This window comes from Ailuropoda melanoleuca, chromosome 11, assembly GCF_002007445.2.
Source record: "Ailuropoda melanoleuca isolate Jingjing chromosome 11, ASM200744v2, whole genome shotgun sequence".
Lineage (NCBI taxonomy): Eukaryota > Metazoa > Chordata > Mammalia > Carnivora > Ursidae > Ailuropoda > Ailuropoda melanoleuca.
In genome coordinates this window covers 72,231,796-72,253,461 of record NC_048228.1, presented here as the reverse complement: position 1 = coordinate 72,253,461, position 21,666 = coordinate 72,231,796, and the positions used below count along the sequence as shown (strand labels likewise).

The 21,666-nt window shown below is 37.7% G+C and overlaps 1 protein-coding gene across 1 annotated transcript in view; it reads left to right on the top strand.

Annotated features, from left to right (window-relative positions):
- Positions 1-21,666, top strand: part of GABRB1 (gamma-aminobutyric acid type A receptor subunit beta1) — a 352,274-nt gene that overhangs the window by 309,294 nt on the left and 21,314 nt on the right. The window contains exon 5 of the mRNA XM_034670952.1: positions 21,262-21,311. Coding sequence (XP_034526843.1) covers positions 21,262-21,311 — 50 coding nt within the window. The remainder of the gene's footprint in view (positions 1-21,261; positions 21,312-21,666) is intronic.

The following is a 21,666-nucleotide window of genomic DNA, read 5'->3' as shown; positions in this document are numbered from 1 at the left end:
TTTGTTTCCTTTTCTCATTTTTTGGATCAGGCTACTTTTCTTTCTTTCTTTCTNATTTTTTTTTCTTTGGTATCAGGCTTATAGTTTTTGGGGGTTTTGGTTCATTGGTTTGTTTCCTTTTCTCATTTTTTGGATCAGGCTACTTTTCTTTCTTTCTTTCTTTCTTACTCTTTGAAATCAGGATTATGGTTTTTTGTTTGTTTGCTTTTTAGTTCCTTTTCCTTTTTTTTTTCTTGGATTGGGCTTCCTCCCCTCCCCTCCAGGGTTATCTTAACAAACAAATCACAGTAAACCTAGTTAAAGGTCCAAACACTCCCCACTGAAAGCAAGGAGGAACTCTGAAGAGGACTGGTCTGTGGTAAAGAGCAGCCAATATACAACAGCTGAGTGCACACAGCATACACCAGAAATATTTCCTGAAGTGCGAAGCCCTGGGCAGTGTATGACCTCGTCTTAATATAACATTACTCTCAGGAGCAGGAAACATAACAAGTATTCATAATGTGCAAAAGACAGAAATGTAAACATAATGACAAGATGGAGGAATTCTCCCAAAAGAAAGATCAAGAAGAAATCACAACCAGGGATTTGCTGGAAACAGATATAAGCAATATATCCGAACAAGAATTTAGAACAACAGTCATAAGAATCCTAGCTGGGCTTGAAAGAAGCACAGAAGACACCAGAGAAACCCTGGCTGCAGAGATAGAAGACCTAAAAACTAGTCAGGCTGAAATGAAAAATGCTATAACTGAGATGCAAAATAGAATGGATATAATCACAATGAGGATGGAAGAAGCAGAGGATCATATATGTGATATAGAAGATAAAGTTATGGAAAATAATGAAGCTGAAAGAAGAAGGAAAGAAAATTATTAGATGACAAATATAGACTTAGGGAACTCAGAAATTCCACAAAGCACAATAATGTCCATATCATAGGAGTCCCAGAAGAAGAAGAGTGGGAAAAGGGGGCAGAGGGTTTATTTGAACAAATTATAGCTAAGAACTTCCCTAATCTGGGGAAGGAAACAGGAATTCAAGTCCAAGATGCACAGAGAGCTCCCTTCAAAATCAACAAAAACAGGTCAACACCAAGATAACTTAGTGAAACTTGAAAAATACAAAGGTAAAGAGAGAATTCTGAAAGCAGCTAGTGACAAAAGGTCCTTAACCTACAAGGGTACACACATAAGGTTAGCAGCAGATCTGTCCACAGAAACTTGGCATGATATATTTAACATGCTGTAGTGGCATGTTATATTCAACACACTAAATGGGAAAAATATGTAGCCAAGAATACTTTATCCAGCGAGGCTGTCATTCAGAATAGAAGGAGAGATGAAGAGTTTCCAAGAGAAGCAAAAACTAAAGTAGCTTGTGAACACTAAACCAACTCTGCAAGAAATACTAAAGGGGACACTTTGAGCATGAAAGAGAGACCAAAAGCAAAAAAGACTAGAAATAAACAGAGATAATCTACAGGAATAGTGACTTAACAGGTAATACAATGGCACTAAATTCATATCTATCAATAATTACACTGAATGTAAATGGATTCAGTGCTCCAATCAAAAGACATAGGGTATCAGAATGGATAAAGAGGGGGAAGACCCATCGATACACTGCTTACAAGAGACTCTTTTTAGATCCAAAGACACCTCCAGATTGAAAGTGAGAGGGTGGAGAACAATTTATCATGCTAATGAAAATCAAAAGAAAGTTTTAATAGCCATACTTATATCAGACAAACTAGATTTTAAGCCAAAGACTGTACTAAGAGATGGAGAGGGCACTATATCATAATAAAGGGGTCTATACGACAAGAAGGTCTAACAATTGTAAATATTTATGCCCCAAACTTGGGAGCAGCCAAATATATAAATCAATTAATAACAAACTTAAAGAAGCTCATTGATAATAATACAATAATAGTAGGGGACTTTAACACCCCGCTCACAAAAATGGACAGATCATCTGAGCAGATCAACAAGGAAACAATGGCTTTGAATGGCACACTGGACCAGATGGACTTAACAGACATATTCAGAGAATTTCATCCTAAATCAGCAGAATACACATTCTTTTCAAATGCACATGGAACATTGTCCAGAATAAATCACATACTGGGCCACAAAAATCAGGTCTCAACCAGTACAAAAAGATTTGAGATCATACCATGCATATTTTCAGACCACAAGGCTATGAAACTTAAGTCAACCACAAGAAAAACTTTGGAAGGAGATATACAAAGAGATACACAAATACATGAAGGTTAAAGAACATCCTAATAAGAATGAATGGGTTAACCAGGAAATTAAAGAAGAAATTAAAAAAAAAAATACATGGAAGCAAATGAAAATGAAAACATAACAGTCCAAAATCTTTGGAATGCAGCAAAGGTNTAACATCCTAATAAGAATGAATGGGTTAACCAGGAAATTAAAGAAGAAATTAAAAAAAAAATACATGGAAGCAAATGAAAATGAAAACATAACAGTCCAAAATCTTTGGAATGCAGCAAAGGTGGTCAAAGGAGGAAAGTATATAGCAATACAGGCCTTCCTCAAAAAGCAAGAAAAGTCTCAAATCCACAATCTCGCCGTACACCGAAAGGAGCTGGAAAAAGAACAGTAAATAAAACCTAAAACCAGCAAAAGAAGGGAAATAATTGAGATTAGAAATTTTAAAAAACACAGTAGAACAGATCAACAAAAGTAGGAGCTGGTTTTTTGAAAGAATTAACAAAATTGATAAACCCCTAGCTAGACTTACCAAAAGAAAAAAGACCCAAATAAATGAAATCATGAATGGAAGAGGAAAGATCACAACCAACACCACAGAAATACGATTATAAGAGAATATTATGAACAATTATATGCCAACAAATTAGGAAACCTGGAAGAAATAGATAAATTCCTAGAAACATATAAATTACCAAAACTGACACAGGAAGAAATAGAAAATTTGAATAGGCCCATAACCAGCAAAGAAATTGAATCAGTAATCAAAAATCCCCCAACACACAAGGACCAGATGGCTTCCCCAGGCAATTCTAAAAAACATTTAAAGAAGAATTAATACCTATTCTTCTGAAGCTGTTCCACAAAATCGAAATGGAAGGAAAACTTCCAAACTCATTCTATGAGGCCAGCATTACCTTGATTCCAAAACGAGACAAAGACCCCATTGAAAAGAAGAATTACAGACCAATATCACTGATGAACATGGATGCAGAAATTCTTAACAAGATACTAGCTAATTGAATCCAATAATACATTAAAAGGATTATTCACCATGATCAAATGGGATTTATTCCTGGGCTGCAGGGGTGGTTCAATCCACAAATCAATCAATGTGATACACCACATTAATAAAAGAATAGAACCATATGATTCTCTTAATAGATGCAGAAAAAGCATTTGACAAAATACAGCATCCTTTCTTGATAAAAACCCTCAAGAAAGTAGGGATAGAAGGAACATACCTCAACATCATAAGGCTATATATGAAAGACCCACAGCTAATATCATCCTTAATGGGAAAAACCTGAGAGTTTTTCTCCTAAGGTCAGGAACAGAACAGGAATATCCATTCTCACCACTGTTGTTCAACATAGTATTGAAGTCCTAGCCTCAGCAATCAGACAACAAAAAGAAATAAAAGGCCTCCACATCAGCACAGAAGAAGTCAAAATTTAACAATTTGCAGACAACATGATACTCTGTGTAGAAAACCCAAAAGACTCCACCAAAAAATTGCTAGATCTGATACATGAATTCAGCAAAGTCTATTGCATTTCTATACACCAATAATGAAGCAGCAGAAAGAGAAATCAAGGAACCTATCCCATTTATAATTGCACCAAAAACCATAAGATACTTAGGAATAAACCTAACAAAAGAGGTAAAAGATCTGTGCACTGAAAACCATAGAAAACTTATGAAAGAAATTAAAGAAGACACAAAGAAATGGAAAAACATTCCATGCTTATGGATTGGAAGAACAAATATTGTTAAAATATCTGTACTACCTGAAGCAATCTACACATTCAGTGCAATCCATATCAAAATAAAACCAGCATTTGTCGCAGAGCTAGAACAAATAATCCTAAAATTTGTATGGAATCAGAAAAGACCCCCAAAATAGCCAAAGTAATGTTGGAAAAGAAAAGCAAAATGGGAAGCATCACAATTCCAGATTTCAAGCTGTATTACAAAGCTGTCATCATCAAGACAGTATGGTATTGGCACAAAAAAAGACACATAGATCAATGGAACAGAATAGAGAACCCAGAAATCAAGGCACAATTATATGGCCAACTAATATTTGACAAAGCAGGAAAGAATATCCAAGGGAAAAAAGACAGTCACTTCAACAAATGGTGTTGGGAAGACTGGACAGCAACGTGCAAAGGAATGAAACTGGACCACTTTCTTACACCATACACAAAAATAAATTCAAAATGGATGAAAGACCTAACTTATAAGACAGGAAACCATCAAAATCCTAGAGGAGAACACAGGCAGCAACCTCTTTGACCTCAGCCATAGCAACTTATTAGACTTGTCTCCGGAGGCAAGGGAAACAAAAAGCAAAAATGAACTATTGGGACCTCATCAAGATAAAAAGCTTCTGCACAGCAAAGGAAACAACCAACAAAACTAAAAGGAAACCAACAGAATGAGAGACTCAGGAAACAACAGATATTGGTGAGGATGTGAAGAGAGGGGAGTCCTTTTGCATTGTTGGTGAGAATGCAAACTGGTGCAGTCACTCTGGAAAACAGTATGGAGGTTCCCCAAAAAGTTAAAAATAAAATTACCATATTACCCAGCAATTTCACTACCAGGTGTTTATTCAAAGAATACAAAAGTGCTGATTCGAAGGAGCACATGCACCCTGATGTTTATAGCAGCACTATTAACAGTAGCCGAATTATGGAAAGAGCCCAAATAGCCATCAACTGTTGAATGGATAAAGAAGATATTTATATATATACAATAGAATATTACTTGGTGATCAAAAAGAATGAAATCTTCCTAATTGCAACAACGTGGATGGAACTTGAATGCATTATGCTAAGCAAAATAAGTCAGAGAAAGACAAACATCATATGATTTCACTCATTTGTGGAATTTAAGATACAAAATAGATGAACATAGGGGAAGGGAAGGAAAAATAAAATAAGATAAAAACAGAGAGGGAGGCAAACCATAAGAGACTCTGAAATATAGAGAACAGACTGAAGGTTGTGGGAGGGAGGATGGGCTAAATGGGTGACAGGCATTAAGGAGGGTACTTGTTGGGATGAGCATTGGGTGTTATATGTAAGTGATGAATCACTAAGTTTTACTCCTGAAACTACATGTTAACTAACTTGAATTTAAATTTTAAAATTCTTAAAATTTCAATTAAGAAAAATCACCCATAGTCCTAACCACTATTATAAAACCATTATTGTATGGGGCGCCTGGGTGGTGCAGTCATTAAGTGTCTGCCTTCGGCTCAGGGCGTGATCCTAGCGTTACGGGATCGAGCCCCACATCAGGCTCCTCTGCTATGAACTTGCTTCTTCCTCTCCCACTCCCGCTGCTTGTGTTCCCTCTCTCGCTGGCTGTCTCTGTCAAATAAATAAATAAGATCTTTAAAAAAAATAAAAATAAAAAATAAATAAAACCACTATTGTAAATTACCACTATTAACTATTTCCATATATATTCTTGATTATATATACACACGCATGCATTTTTATGATGCTTGTTTTCTCTTAACAGCATATTGTAAATATTTTACTGTAAGTAGAAGGTGGAGTTTTATTAATTTAATTTTTAATGGGTTCTCCCAAAATGTGCTTTATTGACAAATCACCATTTATTATCATTAAAATTTCTCAGTCAAAAGTGGCACTCCAAAAAATAAAAAAGGAAAGAATTTTTCAGTAACCATTCAGAGTTGGACTCACAAGCAATCAAACTAGGATGCACATGACTTTTCAAAATAAAAATGCCATAAAGATATTCTGAATCATTTTCCACACTTTGGATATAAAGTGGTCATGAAAATTAAACTAGATACTGGGATTATCATCTAAACTATTAATCTAGGGTTTTAGGCCAGCAGCAACATTGCCAAAGCAGTAAGGGTAAAGTAATATTACATTTGGATTAGCTGGGTAATTGCCTTGGTTTCTACTTGATTTGTTCACAGTCTTATTATCTTCAAAGATGATTTGTACTTTAGACATAAGGCCGCATGTAGCATATTGGGTGCTTATCAAATTCAGAGGTGACCTCTTTCTCTAGGCCTGATTTCATTTTTTATTCTTTTAAATAAAACAGTAATGTACACTTATAAGGATGCCTAATAGATCAACCTTTTTTTTAAAGATTTATTTATTTGAGAAAGAGAGAAATTTAGTGCACACGAGCAGGGGGAAGGGCAGAGGGAGAGAATCTTGAAGCAGACTCCCTGCTGAGTGCAGAGCCCTACGTGGGGCTCAGTCCCACAACCCATGAGATCATGACCTGAGCGGAAACCAAGAACTAGGAGCTTAACCGACTGAACCACCCAGGTGCCCCTAGATCAAGCATTCTTAAATATACAATCCTAAATAGGATTTTAAAACAATCTTAAATGACATTCTGATATTGACATACTAGATTCTCTGCTTGTGGGTTAGTCTTTTTTTCATATGTTCACAGGAATGTAGTCATTCCACTGCTTAGAGAATATAGGTGTAAAGGACCACAACCAAACAACTGTTGCAAGATGGAGAGGAGTTTTGATCTTCCTTAATATCCAGAGCAGAAATTGGTGGCAGAGGTGGTAACATCTAACCACCATAACTCCAAGACCTCATCTGAGATGAGTTGAACAAGCAAGGCTCTCTCCATTCCATGAGAGCAGTATGAAGCAAAAGGCTGTCTCAATTTTGGAAGAGAGTTCTTACAGAAATTTACAAAGAGTACAAATTTTATGTGGTTGAAATAGTGTGAAATTCATCTTCAAGAAAGGTGTACCCAGATCTTGGCAGGACTTGGAAATAAGCGTTAACAGTCACATTTATTTCCATCTTTAGCCCAGATTATTTTTTTAAGGAGGGAGTGTACAGGGAGTTGGGATACTCATTAAATATATACACAAAGTAAAGGGGTTTTAAGACTGTAAAAAAATTGACCATACATACCCTGGAAAAATCTACTCCATGATTGTTAATGTAAATTAGAAAGAGGTGGATAAGAATTTTTTTTGAGACTTAAAATAGTCTCCCTTTGAGGATTAAGACAAAATAGAAATGGCTGGTGGCTATTTGTTTTGAGAAAGTGTTATTGGTAACAAACATATAAGACAAATATTTCATAATAAGATTTTAGGATTTCCAGGTGTGATTATTTTTGTTCCCCATGACTGATTTTGGCAATAGAGCACCACTTGTTCTTATCTGTGACCAAAAATTTCTCTAAAACATAGGCACCTACATAAATTAATTAGCACTTATTGGGATGCGTGGGTGGCTCAGCCGTTAGGCATTTACCTTCGGCTCAGGTCATGAACCCAGGGTCCTAGGATGGAGCCCGCATCGCAGCATCGGGCTCTTCGTTCAGCAGGGAGCCTGCTTCTCCCTGTGCCTGCTGCTCCCCCTGCTTGTGCTCTCTCTCTCTCTCTGACAATGAATAAATAAAACCTTTAAAAAAATTAGCACTTATTAAAGGAAACTTGACCTTGTGAAGGGAAGGTTATTATCATGAGCCTACAGATTTANTTCAGCAGGGAGCCTGCTTCTCCCTGTGCCTGCTGCTCCCCCTGCTTGTGCTCTCTCTCTCTCTGACAATGAATAAATAAAACCTTTTAAAAAATTAGCACTTATTAAAGGAAACTTGACCTTGTGAAGGGAAGGTTATTATCATGAGCCTACAGATTTACATTAGTACCCCAAATGGTTATTGGCAGGGACAGAATGAAATATCCCATTCCATTGTTCCAGAAGGGAAGAAAGGAAAATTCTAAGACACCTGGCTAATGAGACTGATTCAGTCTGGGCAGGAGGCTAGCCCTGGACCCCATAGAAGGGGAATCGGTAATTGATGGAGGCAGCTCGATTTCTCTAAACACAAATCTAAACAGACCTCACTTTCTTATTTGATAGGATTGCAAAATCAGCGAATCAGGAAAATGTGGTAAATACAGAGATACAGACTCGAGGCTAAAACAGTTAGAAAAATATTAAATGGATGAATTCTGGTGCCACCCCATAAAGTGCTGATCAAAGACTTTTGATAACAACCCAGAAGGATATTGCCAAGAGAGTGTTACAGGGCTCTCTCTTTGTCTCTGCCATTCCTCATTTGTCTCAATCAAGGGAATCATGATAAAAGGCACATTTATCAAATTTGAAGATAACATGAGACAAAAAGGGTGAGCAAATAAGGATTAAAAAAAAAAACCCTCAATGGGCTGGAACAGCAAGTCAAATTGAATTAGATAACATTTAATGGGGACAACATTAGATCCTATGTTTGAGTTCGACGGGGAAAAATGTGACTGTCAAAGTGCTAATTTCAACTTGTGCTGCTGTAATAGAAGACCAGTAAGACCAGCAACTAGAATGTAAAAAGTCTTGCTCCTTGGTAGTTACCCACACTGAAACTACCATGAGTTAGACAGGCATGGCATACAGCAAGTAAGCATCTCATCAGCATGGGGCCAGGAAAATGGTAGAGAATTCAGAATAGGGTCAGACAGACTCTCGGTCTCAGAGATGACACCTGGACAACCCAAGGGTATAGCTATTGCAGGCAGTCCAACCTGCCGGGCAACTTCATCCAGAGAAATTACAGGTGGTGGGCTAATTTAGAATTCAGGACGGGCCAACAATTAGGGTCAGGAGATCTGATGATCATAGCAGGATTCCCATCAGTGAGAAATTTAAGAGGAACTGGATATATTCCAAATAACCTTGGAAGGAGATCTTAGGCAATGCATTAAAGCCCTATTGGTATCTGGGATCTAGCCAAGCCATTTTGTCATCAAGCGCTATAGGCGACGTGTCTTACGTGCTATGAGTTTTTCAAGGTCTTAAATTTTTGGCTCAAAAACACATAGAGAAAACTATAGTCTTAAAACAAATACGTACAATACGATCTTAAAATATAACAAAACACACACATATATATACACATATATACAAAACAAATATATACAATACAATACAATCTTAAAACAAATAGAACATTAGCAAGTCAGCTAAAACCCAGTGCTTTTATAGTGACATGTAAAGTATGTTTAACATGGGATGTTAATGCATTTTAATGTAGTTAATATAATGTGCAAAGGTGTTTCCAAAAACAAAAGTGCCTGGGGTCTAAAAGTCTTTAAGTGGAGATGATCTAGTGTATACAAGGCTTAATGCACTAGGTGGTATTAAGCAATCAGATATGAAGGAGCAAGACTCTCTAAAAGTCATTCTGGGAATTTACATATTGGCCAAACATAGGAGATGCCAAGGTTTGACAGGAGTGGGTAGAATCCTGAGAAAACTGACCTTGTTCCTAGTGTACCACATGCTAGATCAGGCTGAAAATAAGGGGGCTCCTCAGGGGATGCTTAAGAAACTAGAAAACATGCCTGGACTCTAGGATTCCAAATCTGAAAGACATCGTGTAATTCCAAACCTGCTGCTGCTGAATTCCTAAATCAGTCAGGAATGGCTCCATGACCAGAGCAGGATTAACCTTGGGAGTAAGGGAAAGGAGCCAGATAACTCAGAGGGGTAGAAGAGACAGGGTAGACATATCCACCTCTCAGTTTGGGGCTCTGCACTTCAAGGGGTATATAAACAACCTGGAAACTACTGAGCAGAGAAAAGCTTCATAGACAGGATATCCTGGGAAAGACCAGAGCCAGGAGAATGAAAGACTGAAAGGGATCAGGAGAGGTGTCCTCAGAAAATGGAAGGTGCTGTCATGTAGAAAAGGCACTGGGTTTGTCTTCTATTAACACAAGGGGTAGGTAAGGATCTGACAGTGAATGACCTCCTGGAAGATGAATTTTTACTTATTACAAGGACATATTTTCTAATGATCACCTACAAACCTAATTAACAATTGATAGCCATCCCTAGGGACTAGATGACCACTCCAACAGTATTTTGTCAGACAGGAGTCAAACATTAAGTGGATTGCTGCACGGATTTGTACTTAAGGTTTTTTAATACTGTGAGAACACTTTAAAAATTTGTCTTCCAGAGTCTCTCATGGTTTGTCTCCGTTTCTGATTTCTTCCTGTTCAGTTTTCCTTTCCTTCTCCTATGGACCTCTGCACTATTCCTTATGTTCCATGTATGAGTGAAACCATGTGATAATTGTCTTTCTCTGCTTGACTTATTTCACTTAGCATAATCCCCTCCAGTCCCATCCATGTCAAAGCAAATGGTGGGTATTCATCCTTTCTGACGGCTGAATAATATTCCATTGTATATATGAACCACATCTTCCTTATCCATTCATCTGTTGAAGGGCATCTCAGCTCCATCCACAGTTTGGCTATTGTGAACATTGCTGCTATGAATATTGGGATGCATGTGCCCCTTCTTTTCACTACATCTGTATCTTTGGGATAAATACCTAGTAAGAGGCTCTGGAGTCCAGGAAACAAACTGAGGGCTACAGAGGGGAGTGGGGTGGGAGGATGGGGTAACCAGGTGATGGGTATTAAGGTGGGCACATGTTGTGATGAGCACCGGGTGTTATGCGCAACTGATGAATCACTGATATGTTGGCTAACTGAATATAATATAATATAATATAATATAATATAATATAATATAAATATTGTCTTCCGTAGTTTGTTTACTGCTTCTTAGGATGTCACAGAGGTACAGATGTGGGTGAGAAAGAAAAGTAGCTTTTAGAATAAATGTAACAGATTTGGAGTCATTGGAAAGATCACACCCTGTTGGCATCCATATCTGCTGCTGAGATGCACAATTACAAATATCTAATAACCTTATAATATAAAGTATCTACACAGCTACAAGAACAGAGTTACTGAAAAACTCCTAATATTTTTGCTCTCGTGTAGAAGGAAAAGGAAGAACTGGGGAGTGACAGACTAGTAGATTTATTTCAATAGGTCATTTTCTAACAGTAGCTGAAATGCTGATCAGGAGTGTGATCTAGGACACTTCAAGTAAATGCGAGTAGGGACTGATGAATATAGGAAGGGAACGTAGTGCTTCCTATAACTGGACTAGCCACTTTCCACTCAACATTTCTTATTTGCTGACAACTAAAAGAGAGAGGAAAATCTCTTCTCTAACTTTTGAATAAAAGTCCCAGATTTCTCCCTATTTCCAAGAAATAATTTGATCAGGGTATTGCTGTGAGCTGATTGCTTTAGACCTGGATTACTGCCTAATCTTGAGGCAGTCACCACAGCAGAGGGGATGACATGTTAACAATGGGCCTAAACCAATCAAGCTCCACACCAGGAAACGTGAGGTGAGGCTATGGCTGCTCCTCAAAGGGAAATACATTCACTTCCGCCCGCTCATGGATTAGAAGCTTAAATATCTCCATTATCTAAAATACAATTTAAGTACAATTTTAGAACATCCTCTCGGGTCTATTAAACACAGGGGGGAGTAATTTTTATTTTCAGATTAGAAAATGTATCCAAAATAGAGTGCGTCAAATAATAAAGAGAAACACTAATGTCCAGGTCCTTCTACATTTGTACTAGATCCATGCATCTTTATCCATTGACATCAGCTTAATTTTATCTGTACTTTCTGCACCACTAAGAAGTCCCCAGGGGCTGAGAGGAAATTTTGAGAGCTTCTGTGTAGTTATTGTTGCTAGGAAACAATATCCTTGGTATCCAAGTGTTCAGGCTTTGAGGCGCTGTGTGAAGTCACTGGTTCATAAAGGAAAGCCTTTGGTAAATAGGTTGTTTAGGTGTGAGTAAATTGATGTTCGCTCTCTGTGACAAAATGTTCTTGTGTAACCTTTGAATAATAGTGTATTTCTAGGCCTCTATTCTTTCCTTTGGATCCAGCTACCATTATTGCTCTCGTGAGAACTCAAACTTCTACATGAAATGGAGTGAGCATTTTCTTTTTCCCCCAAATCATGTGTAATTATCTCAGTGCCTTGAACACTAAGCCTAATGGGTTTCAGTTAAACAAAGTACAAGTGAACTTGGAAATAAAGACCCAGACCACTGACCGTATAAACAGTTGAATACTATTAAAATCTGTCGTGGTTGATGGCCATACTCCAGCTGTTTTGTTGTTCGTGGCACTGAAGTGTTCTGCTGCTCTTCAGAATTGGGAGTCAGAAGGAGAGGTGCTGTCTTGGCTCACCCACTGCCTTCTCTTCTCTCAACCCCTAGCTACAGACCATCTCCAGAGTTTCAATTCTAATTATTGCTAACATTTCTCCCGTAGGATCCTATGACTCAAAAAACCAGCTTGAGGTTGTAATTTATCACCTAATTACTCAGTAAGGCTAAAATTAACAAGCAGCTTTTCCCATTTCCTTGATGCCTAGACCCACCTGCAAGGCCCCTGTGAGCAGAATCATCTTAATCAAGGAGTAAATCCAGCTCAAGAATGCTACCGTATCAAGTTACCCATATCAGGTTACCAGGTTGGGGCAAAAAACTTAGATCCCTAAGTTGCAAACAATACTCAATAATTCATTTTTTCAAAACTATATATTGTATACTTACTAGACATAATCTGTCCTAGGCACCAGGAATTTTTTAAAAATGAATTATGAAGGTCCTTGTTTTCATGAAGTGTATATAGTGAGGGATAGAGGACACAAATGGCAGAGATAAACACAAAGCTACATAAACAGATGAAATCTTTACATGTTCAGATGTACTGTGTAACTGACAGGAGCCCATCAAGAAAACAGAAACTACTCAAGTTTTCTCAAAAACGTAATTTAATAGAGAAAATTGGTTATAAAAATTGAAAGGGCTGGAAAAACAAAAGGGGGAAGGGGAAATGGTTGCTGAAGGAGCAAAAGACAGAAACAGCCGACACCCCCGTGCTGGAGGCCATGAGTCTGAATCTGCTGAGATCCTATTAGAGATGCTGTTCTAGATACTTGTGGAGTTGCCAAAAGAGGTGCTGCCTCTTCCTCAGCGTCAAGTATCTGGAATCACCCTACTGCCCCCGCAGTAATCACCAGCCACTGTGACACTATCACACTGCTAGAGCCAAAATCCTGAACCTTCCCTTCCCTTCCATCTTCTAAGCTTCTAAGTTCTTCCAAGGGGCAGCATCTAACACGAAGCCAGAGAGACAGCGAGCCCAGCCCCAGCACTACATGAATGGTTAGCAAAAGCCACAACAGAGGTTTTAATGAAAAGCTCTGGTAATCCCACACCTGAAGCAAATAATTCTTCCCTAGAAGAAAAATAGAATGTATCAATCCAGTTTTGATTGCAGATAACAGAAACCCATTTGGTTAGCTTAAGCAGAAAGAGATTTAATATAAGGAAGTGGTACTTACAAAATTAAAGGACTGGAGTAGTAGGTCTAGGCTGGGTCACTGGAAATGACTCCCAGAGCCACAGTACAAACCGGCCCTCCAAGGGAACCAATAGCACCACCACAATCAGGAAGCAGGTAATCAGGTAGCTTCCACCACCACGTTGATTTGAGGACCGCCAAAGCTAAAACCAGAATTCCTGGTTCCTGAGCCATCTGTACTACTATATGAGTTGTACAAAGAAAATGAATACCTCAACTACCACCTCTGACATCACTTACCTCATCTAATCCAGGGAACCTAAATCATAACCACACCATTGGTTGCAAGGGAATCTGGGAAATGTAGTTGTCTTTCCTGAAGGAGATCAGAACACATGGTAAATAAGAAAGCCAATACACATAGTATCTGACACAAAAGGAATTCTGGGGTGAAATATATAGCATGTTAGATGCTGTTTGCAAGCTCCCAGAGAACAAAAGCCCTGTCGGTTTTATTTAGCACTATACCTCCCGTACTTTTCCAGTACCTGGCACTCAATAAATATTTAATCCTTGAATGAATAGACATGTGCACAGGGTAGTGCCTGGTTGTCAAGTTAAGGTCGGTAAGAGAAAGCCAGGAGTCCTAATGATAAGAAGCAAGAATTCAATAGTCTACAAACTTTTATTAGATGCTGACTGTATGCTAGGTACTCGGTACATAGGCTAGACACTGAGGTACAAAGAGGAGTGAAAACCAGTCCCTGACCTCAAGGAATTCAGAGCCTGTGGGAGAAAGACAAATAAGCCAAGTAAAATTCAACATGGTTTTGTGCTTTGTTCAAGGCAAGCACATAGTTGAGTTGATAAAAGTCAATTGGGAGCAGGAAGAGCTATGACTAGTTGCCTTAGGTATCTGCCTACACTTCTTCCTACACTCAGTCATGGCTACCAATCACTTTACTCTTCTCAGCCCACTTTTACCTTTGCATACTGAAATCTTTGAAGATTTTCTATGTTTGTATATATTTAACTTTGCCCTTTAAATTTCAGTTTCCTGCTAAAAATTGAGTTGCTTATTAAGTAAATTTTATGAAGTAAATCACAGTTTCCCACTGACATCATCCTAATGTTATGTTATTCCCTCTACATGTTATTCACTCTGGCAGGAAGGCCTGCTCCACCCATCTGGCCAAATCCTCTGCAAAACCATCTCTAACTCCCCGAGGTCGACAATTTGCTCAGCCTGCTCTTAGACCATGAGCTACTGAAGAGCAGTGTCAAGTCTGAGCCACTATATATCCTTAGTGCCTAGAATAGTGCTTGATACATAGTAGACGAACAAAATATGTGTATTAGAATATTAGATATAGTTGCCATTGATTTGCCTTGCCAGTTTAGAGGTAGTTCGTGTTTGTGCTTCATCAGAGGTCCTGATGGATATCCAGGAAGATGAGAGGCTGAATCCAGCGTTGTCCATGGCAGGGGAGAAGAGTCAGCAAAGACCTTACATTAGAGCATTCAGGAAGGGGAGTGAGCAAGCAGGTGTCTCTGATGAGCAGCACATAGAAGCTAATATAGAAGCTGTGTTTGATCAGCCCTGTTTTTACTCCTATTAGAAACAGGCCACCCAAGGCCACAGAGTAGTGATAAAGGCTTAATGAGGTCAAAAGCTGTAGATGAATCCATCCCCAAACTGGGACAAGGCCAAGGGTTTGTATTCAGGCTTTGACCTATAAATAGTATGTCTCTTCACAGAGAGTTTCTAGATAGTGGGTTTAAGAACATCCTCCCTAACAAATACTTACAGTTCAAATACTCTATGTTGCCAACTAAAAGCAAAATCATGTGTAGTCTAGCTCAGAATAGGACAGTATCTCTTTGGGAAATGTAAGGAGCCTAACAAGGACCTATCTGAATGAAACCACTCTGGCCCCATATAAAGGTGAGTAAAGGGTATGAGATATGCTAGTCTAAACTCCATGCTCAGATCAAGTCAGACCAGAAGAGAACTTTAAATTTGGGGTATATCGTCTTGGCTTTTTAAAAGAATTTTCTAAACTAAATTGTACTTATTTTGATTCCATCTATCATTTTGAAAAAGCTTACCTTTCATGCCATCTTCCTGAATGGATGCCGCTGAGGTATTTTTCATCCCATAACAAAGGTGCGTGGGAGAAATGTTTCCCCAGGCTTAGCATCAGCGCTTCTCCTTCTTCCAAGCCAACTGGTTTGTTTGCATCTCAGGGGCATTGTGAATTTTTTAACTAATCTGATTTTGTGTTGGTAGAAGGCACTTTTATGGCCCTGAAGAGAGGCAGGTCCGGATGATCCTGGAAGCTCATTTCCTCCTTCCTGGCAAACAGCAGACTCAGCAAATCTCAGTTACCCTGACAGAAGCACAGGCTGGTCCCAGCTGCTGAGTTCCAAAGGCTATGCCTTTATGACCAGGCCACTTCCTCCACTGGGACCTTCCACTGTCACACAGTCCCCTAGTCAGATACAAAGGTCCGGCCAAGCCCGTGGAAAGTGAAGCATTACAAGGCCGGGCTCCTCTCTACTGGAATCTTGGCTGCTGCTCATTCAGTCTACCTCTGATGATAAGGAGAATTTGGGGAAGTTTGCACTCCATTACAGCTCTGCTGGTAAAATTTTCTCAAATAAACCCCACTCTAATCTTCTCCGTGTCCTTTTTTTAACTTAAGTATTTTGCTATTTTAACATATACACATGATTCAAAAAAAATATTAAGATCAATATAGTGAAAATATCTCTCCCATCCCTAGCGCCCCTCTGCTTAGTGCCCCCAAGGGAAATTATGGTATTAGTTTGTCAGCTGACCCTCCAGAGTTTTTTTAGACATATACAAGTATATATAACTATATTTTAGTTTTTCCCATATTTTTCACACACATGTTACCATGTTATAGCCAAACTTTGTGGGGTTTCTTTCCCCATTAAAGTTAGTTATGGAGAGTTTTTCATATTATATGTAGGAACTTCCTCATTCTTTTTTCCACTTTACAACAGTATATTAACATACCAAAATTTAGTCAACCACTCCTATGGAGGGGCATTTATATGTTTCAAATACTTCATTATTCGAAACAGTGTTATAGGTGAGCCTGGATGGCTCAGTAATTTAAGTGTCTGACTTCGGCTCGGGTCATGATCCCAGGACCCTGAGATCAAGCGCCTCGGTGGGCTCCCTGCTCAGCAAGGAGCCTGCTTCTCCCTCTCCCTCTGCCCCTCCCCACTGCTTGTGCTCTCGCTCGCGCTCTCTCTCAAATAAATAAATAAAATCTTAAAAAAAAAAGAAACAGTGCTATGATGAATAATCCTGTATACACACTCTTCACAATTATGCAATTCAATCATTGAGATAGATTTCTAGAATAGGAATTTTCGAGCCAAAGAATATGTACATTTGTATTTTTGATAAAGTCAAACTGCATTCTATACGGGTTTTACTAAATTACGTCCTCACCAGCAATATATGACAGTATTTGCTTCTCCACATCCTCAGCAACACAATGTTATCAATTTGTGGATTTTTGCCAAATCGTCAGGCAAAAAAAATGTATTTTGTTATATAGCCTTAATTTTAATTTGTATCTGTCTTATTATGATTGAGGTTGGGCATTTTTCCCTTTTTAATGAACTGTATTTTAATATCCTTTTTCCATTTTGTTACTAAGTTTTTGGTTCTTTTTTTTGTTTGTAGAAACTCTTTATATATTAAGAAATGTAGCACTTATCTGAAATATGCACTACAATTATTTTTTTAAGATTTTATTTATTTGAGAGAAAGAGCAGAATGAGAGAGGGAACATGAGTGGGGGAGGGGCAGAGGGAGAGGGAAACGCAGACTCCCCTCTGAGGAGGGAGCCCAAAGAGAACACAAGGGGCTCCATCCCAGGACCAGGGGATCATGACCTAAGCCAAAGGCAGATACTTAACTAACTGAGCCAACCAGGCACCCCCACTACAATTACTTTTTATTATTTGCTTTTGATGTTGTTTATGGGGTTTTGCCATGCCTTTTTTTTTTTTAATGTGAACAAATCTGTCATTTTTTGTGACTTCTGGTTGTTGTATTACGTTAAAAAGTCCTCCTCAATGCCAGGATTATAAAAGTTTTCTCCGTTGTTTTCTTCTAGTACATACATGGTTTTACAATTAATTTGAAGTTTATAATAATACATGGAATGAAATACACGGCCAAACTGATTTTTTCCAATAGCTCCCCAGTTTTTCCAAAATGATTTATGAATTTATGAAGCTATCTTTTTCCCAATTTTTCCAGGTGCCAATTCAATCATATACTAAATTCCTCCGTTCATTTGACTCTGGTTCTGAATTTTCAATGGTGGCCCATTGATCTCTCTGTCTATACCAGCATTAGAATAATACTATTGTCATTTTTTAAGGTTTTCAGCACGTTTTACTACCTGATAGGACTAGGTGTCCTTTATCTCTCTTATTTTTTAGAGTTTTCTTGGAACGTCTGATTTGTTTATTTTAACATTAGAATCATTATTTTCAGTTTCCAAAACAAAAAGCCTATTGTTATAGGTGATCAGGCTAAATTGTAAATGAACTTATGATGAGTTTTTCTATTCAAAAACATGAAATGCCTTTTTATTTATTTAAGGCTCCTTTTCTGCACTTCAAGAATGTTTTAAATGTTGCATATGCCTTGCATATTTTTCAGTTTATTACTGGATATTTTGTCTCTATTTTAAAATGAGTCTTTTCTTCTATTATATATTAAAATTATTGTTTTCATATATGAAAGTTACCCATTTCTATATAGTACTTTTGCACCCCATTACCATACCAAATCCTGTTATTTATAATAGTTATTCAGTTAATTCTTAAGGGTTTACTGAGCATACAATTGTATAATTTGCAAATATTGATAGTTCAACCAGCCGCTTTATAACTTTATACTTTAATTTTCTTCCTGTTGCCTAATGCATTGGTTAGTATTTCCAGAACAGTGTTAAATAAAAGCATTGGTAGTGGACACTCTTATTTTGTAACTCTATGGGAATGTTCTAGTGTATCTACAATAAACATGATGATGGCTTTGAGACTGAGATAGATATGTCTTATTAGGTAAGGAAGTATCCATCTATTCATACTTACTGAGTGGTGTTGTTTGTTAAAAGACTAAATGACTATTACATTTTGTCAAATGCCCTTTTGGTACCCATGTAAATAATAATATACTTTCCTTCTCTCTAAATCTGTTAATATAATGAAGTGTATTACTAGAATTTTCTAACATGGAACATTTTGCACTCTTAGAATAAACCTCGCTAGTTGTGCTTTATTTTTTAATGTACTGCTGGATTTTGTTTACTAATACGCTCTGCTTACTTTATGAAAATAATGTGGAAATATTCATTCTCAACCATTACTTTGGAACTATTTGAGTAGTAATAGAATTATAAGTTTTTAAATATCTGAGTCTAGTGGATGTTTGTTTGTTTGTAGAAAGTGAAATCAAGCTATTTTGATCCTCTATCTCTGATTTGGACTTTAGCAAATACTTTTCTTATGAGAAAATTATCCATTTCATTCAGATTTTCTGAATTTTTACACAGACATAAAAAACGTAGTCTTATGATTCTTTACAATTCCCCTGTTTCCAAGGTGATTTCTCTTATTATGTGTTATTTATCCATCCTGATTCATTTATTTAGTCAGACTTTTCTGTAGAATGGTTTCCTAGAACAGGTCTCTGGGTGATATGTTCTCTGATCTTTGTATATTGTCTCTGGAAAGGAGCAGTATTTTGGTAGGGAATGGGACTCTTGGGTCTCAGATTTGCTATCCTTTTTGCCTATACTCTAGATATTTTGTAGATGTTGTTCCATAAGCTTTTCCTTTCCATATAAGAAGTCCAACATGTTTTCCTTTGAAAATACCTTGTACTTTCTGTCTGGAAAATTTTAAGATTATTCTTTTACTTTTGAAGTTCAGGAATGATTTCACAATTACTTAATATAATGAGCTCTTCAATTTGCAAAATACTTTATTCATTAAGCTCAAGAGAATTTGTGTTTTCTTTTTATTTATTATGGCCCCTCTTCTTCTTTCAAGAATGCCTACTATTTATATATTAGATCTCCTAGATGAGTCCTTCCAAGCCATTATGTTTTCTGCATACTTTCCAAATCTCTATAATTTTGTTCTCTTTTGAGATATTTCTTTCAAACTGTCTTCTAGGACATTAATCTGGCCTCACCAGTGCCCATCTTCTCAATTTATCTCAAACATCTTTTAATAAAATCTATGGATTTTAGTACAAGGAAAGTTTTTGTGCTCTAATCAAATATCCTTAAGTGTTTTTGTATAGATATATGTATATGTATGTATTTTCTTTTTTTTATTATGATATGTTAGTCACCATACAGTACATCATTAGTTTTTGATATAGTATTCCATGGTTCATTGTATTTTCTTAAATGTTCCTATATTTTTAGTAAGTGTAGGAAATGAAGAGTTCAAACTATTGTCTGCTTCCTCCACCAGTTCTTTTCACTAGGGGCCATCTACTCTGGATGTCCTGCTTGTTTTTCTTCTCTAGGACTATCAGATTCCATTATAAGCATTGTTGTTTTTTCCCCGCATACACCTTGGGGTTTGGGCCCAGCTGCCCGAGAACCATAATTAGAAACAATGTTCTAGGGGAAAAGTGTGGTGAGCTCCTCCTGGTAAGTTGCCATTCTCCTGCTGATACACTAGGAGGTAGTCTCTTTCTCTGAGACAGCCTATCTTTTTAACTCTCCCACCTCTCCTTCCTCCAGAAAGTCACACAGGTGTTAGCACCCTTTATTTACTAGGCCCAAAGAGCCCTTGTACCCAGCTTTCTTCCTTAATCTCATCATTCCAATCCCCATCCAAGAACTCCATGCCACTAGTCCCCAGGTTCTCTCTAGTCCCCGGGGCCGGGGGCGGGGGGTGGCAGAAACCCCATGACACCATTGTTCACTAGATCCAGACATAGCTGAGACCTCACATTCCCCAGATCCTACTTCATGCAGGACTTTGAACTGGAAGTGGAAGGGAGACCATCAGGGTTGAATTTAAGCTGTCATATGCCACTAGCCATTATCCCCTGAAGAAGAGGTTCTCACTCTAAAACCTGTAAATGGGATCCAGGGGCATCCATGATCCTCTGAAATTACCATCAAATTATGTTTATTTATGTATATCTACCTACACATATGTATGTATTTGTTTTCCGTGGAGTTTTTTAGAACTTTTTTTAAAGAACTTACTTTTTTAGAGCAGTTTTAGTTTCATAGCAAAATTAAGAGGAAGATACGGAGATTTCCCATATGGCCTTGCACCTGCACATGCACAGCTTCCCCCATTGTCAACATCCTCCACCTGACTGATACACTTGCTACAACTGATGAACCTACATGGACACATCATAATCACCCCAAGTCCATAGTTTACCTTAGGATTTATAATGGTGTTGTGCATTCTGTGAATTTGGACAAATGTATAGTGACATTCATCCACCCTTATAGTATCATACACAGTATTTTCACTGCCCTAAAGGTCCTCTGTGCTCTGACTGTTCATCCCCTCTACCCCCAACCCCTGACAATCACTGATCTTTTTATTGCCTCCATAGTTTTACCTTTTTTAAAATGTCACATAGTTAGAATCATACAGAATGTGGCATTTTCAGACTGGTTTCTGTAACTTTAACTTCTTTAACTAATATAAGTTTTCTCCATGTCTTTTCCTAGCTTGACAGCCTATTTCTTTTTGGTGCTGAATAATGCTCAATTGTCTAAAGGTACCACAATATATTTATCCTTTCACCTACCAAAGGACAGATGCTTTGTTTGCTTCCAAGTTTGGGCACTTATGAATAAAGCTTCTCTAAACATCTACATGCAGGTTTTTGTATGATTAAAAGTTTTCAATTCCTTTGGGTAAATCCAGTGGAGCACAATTGATTACCTGATCACATGGTAAGATTATGTTTAGTTTTTTAAGAAACCACAAAACTGTCTTCCAAAGTGGCTGTACCATTTTAATTACCACTAGCAATGAACCTGTTGTTCACATCCTCACCAGCATTTGGTGGTGTTAGTATTCCAGACTTGTGCCATTCCCATAGATGTGTAGTAGTATCTTACTATTGTTTT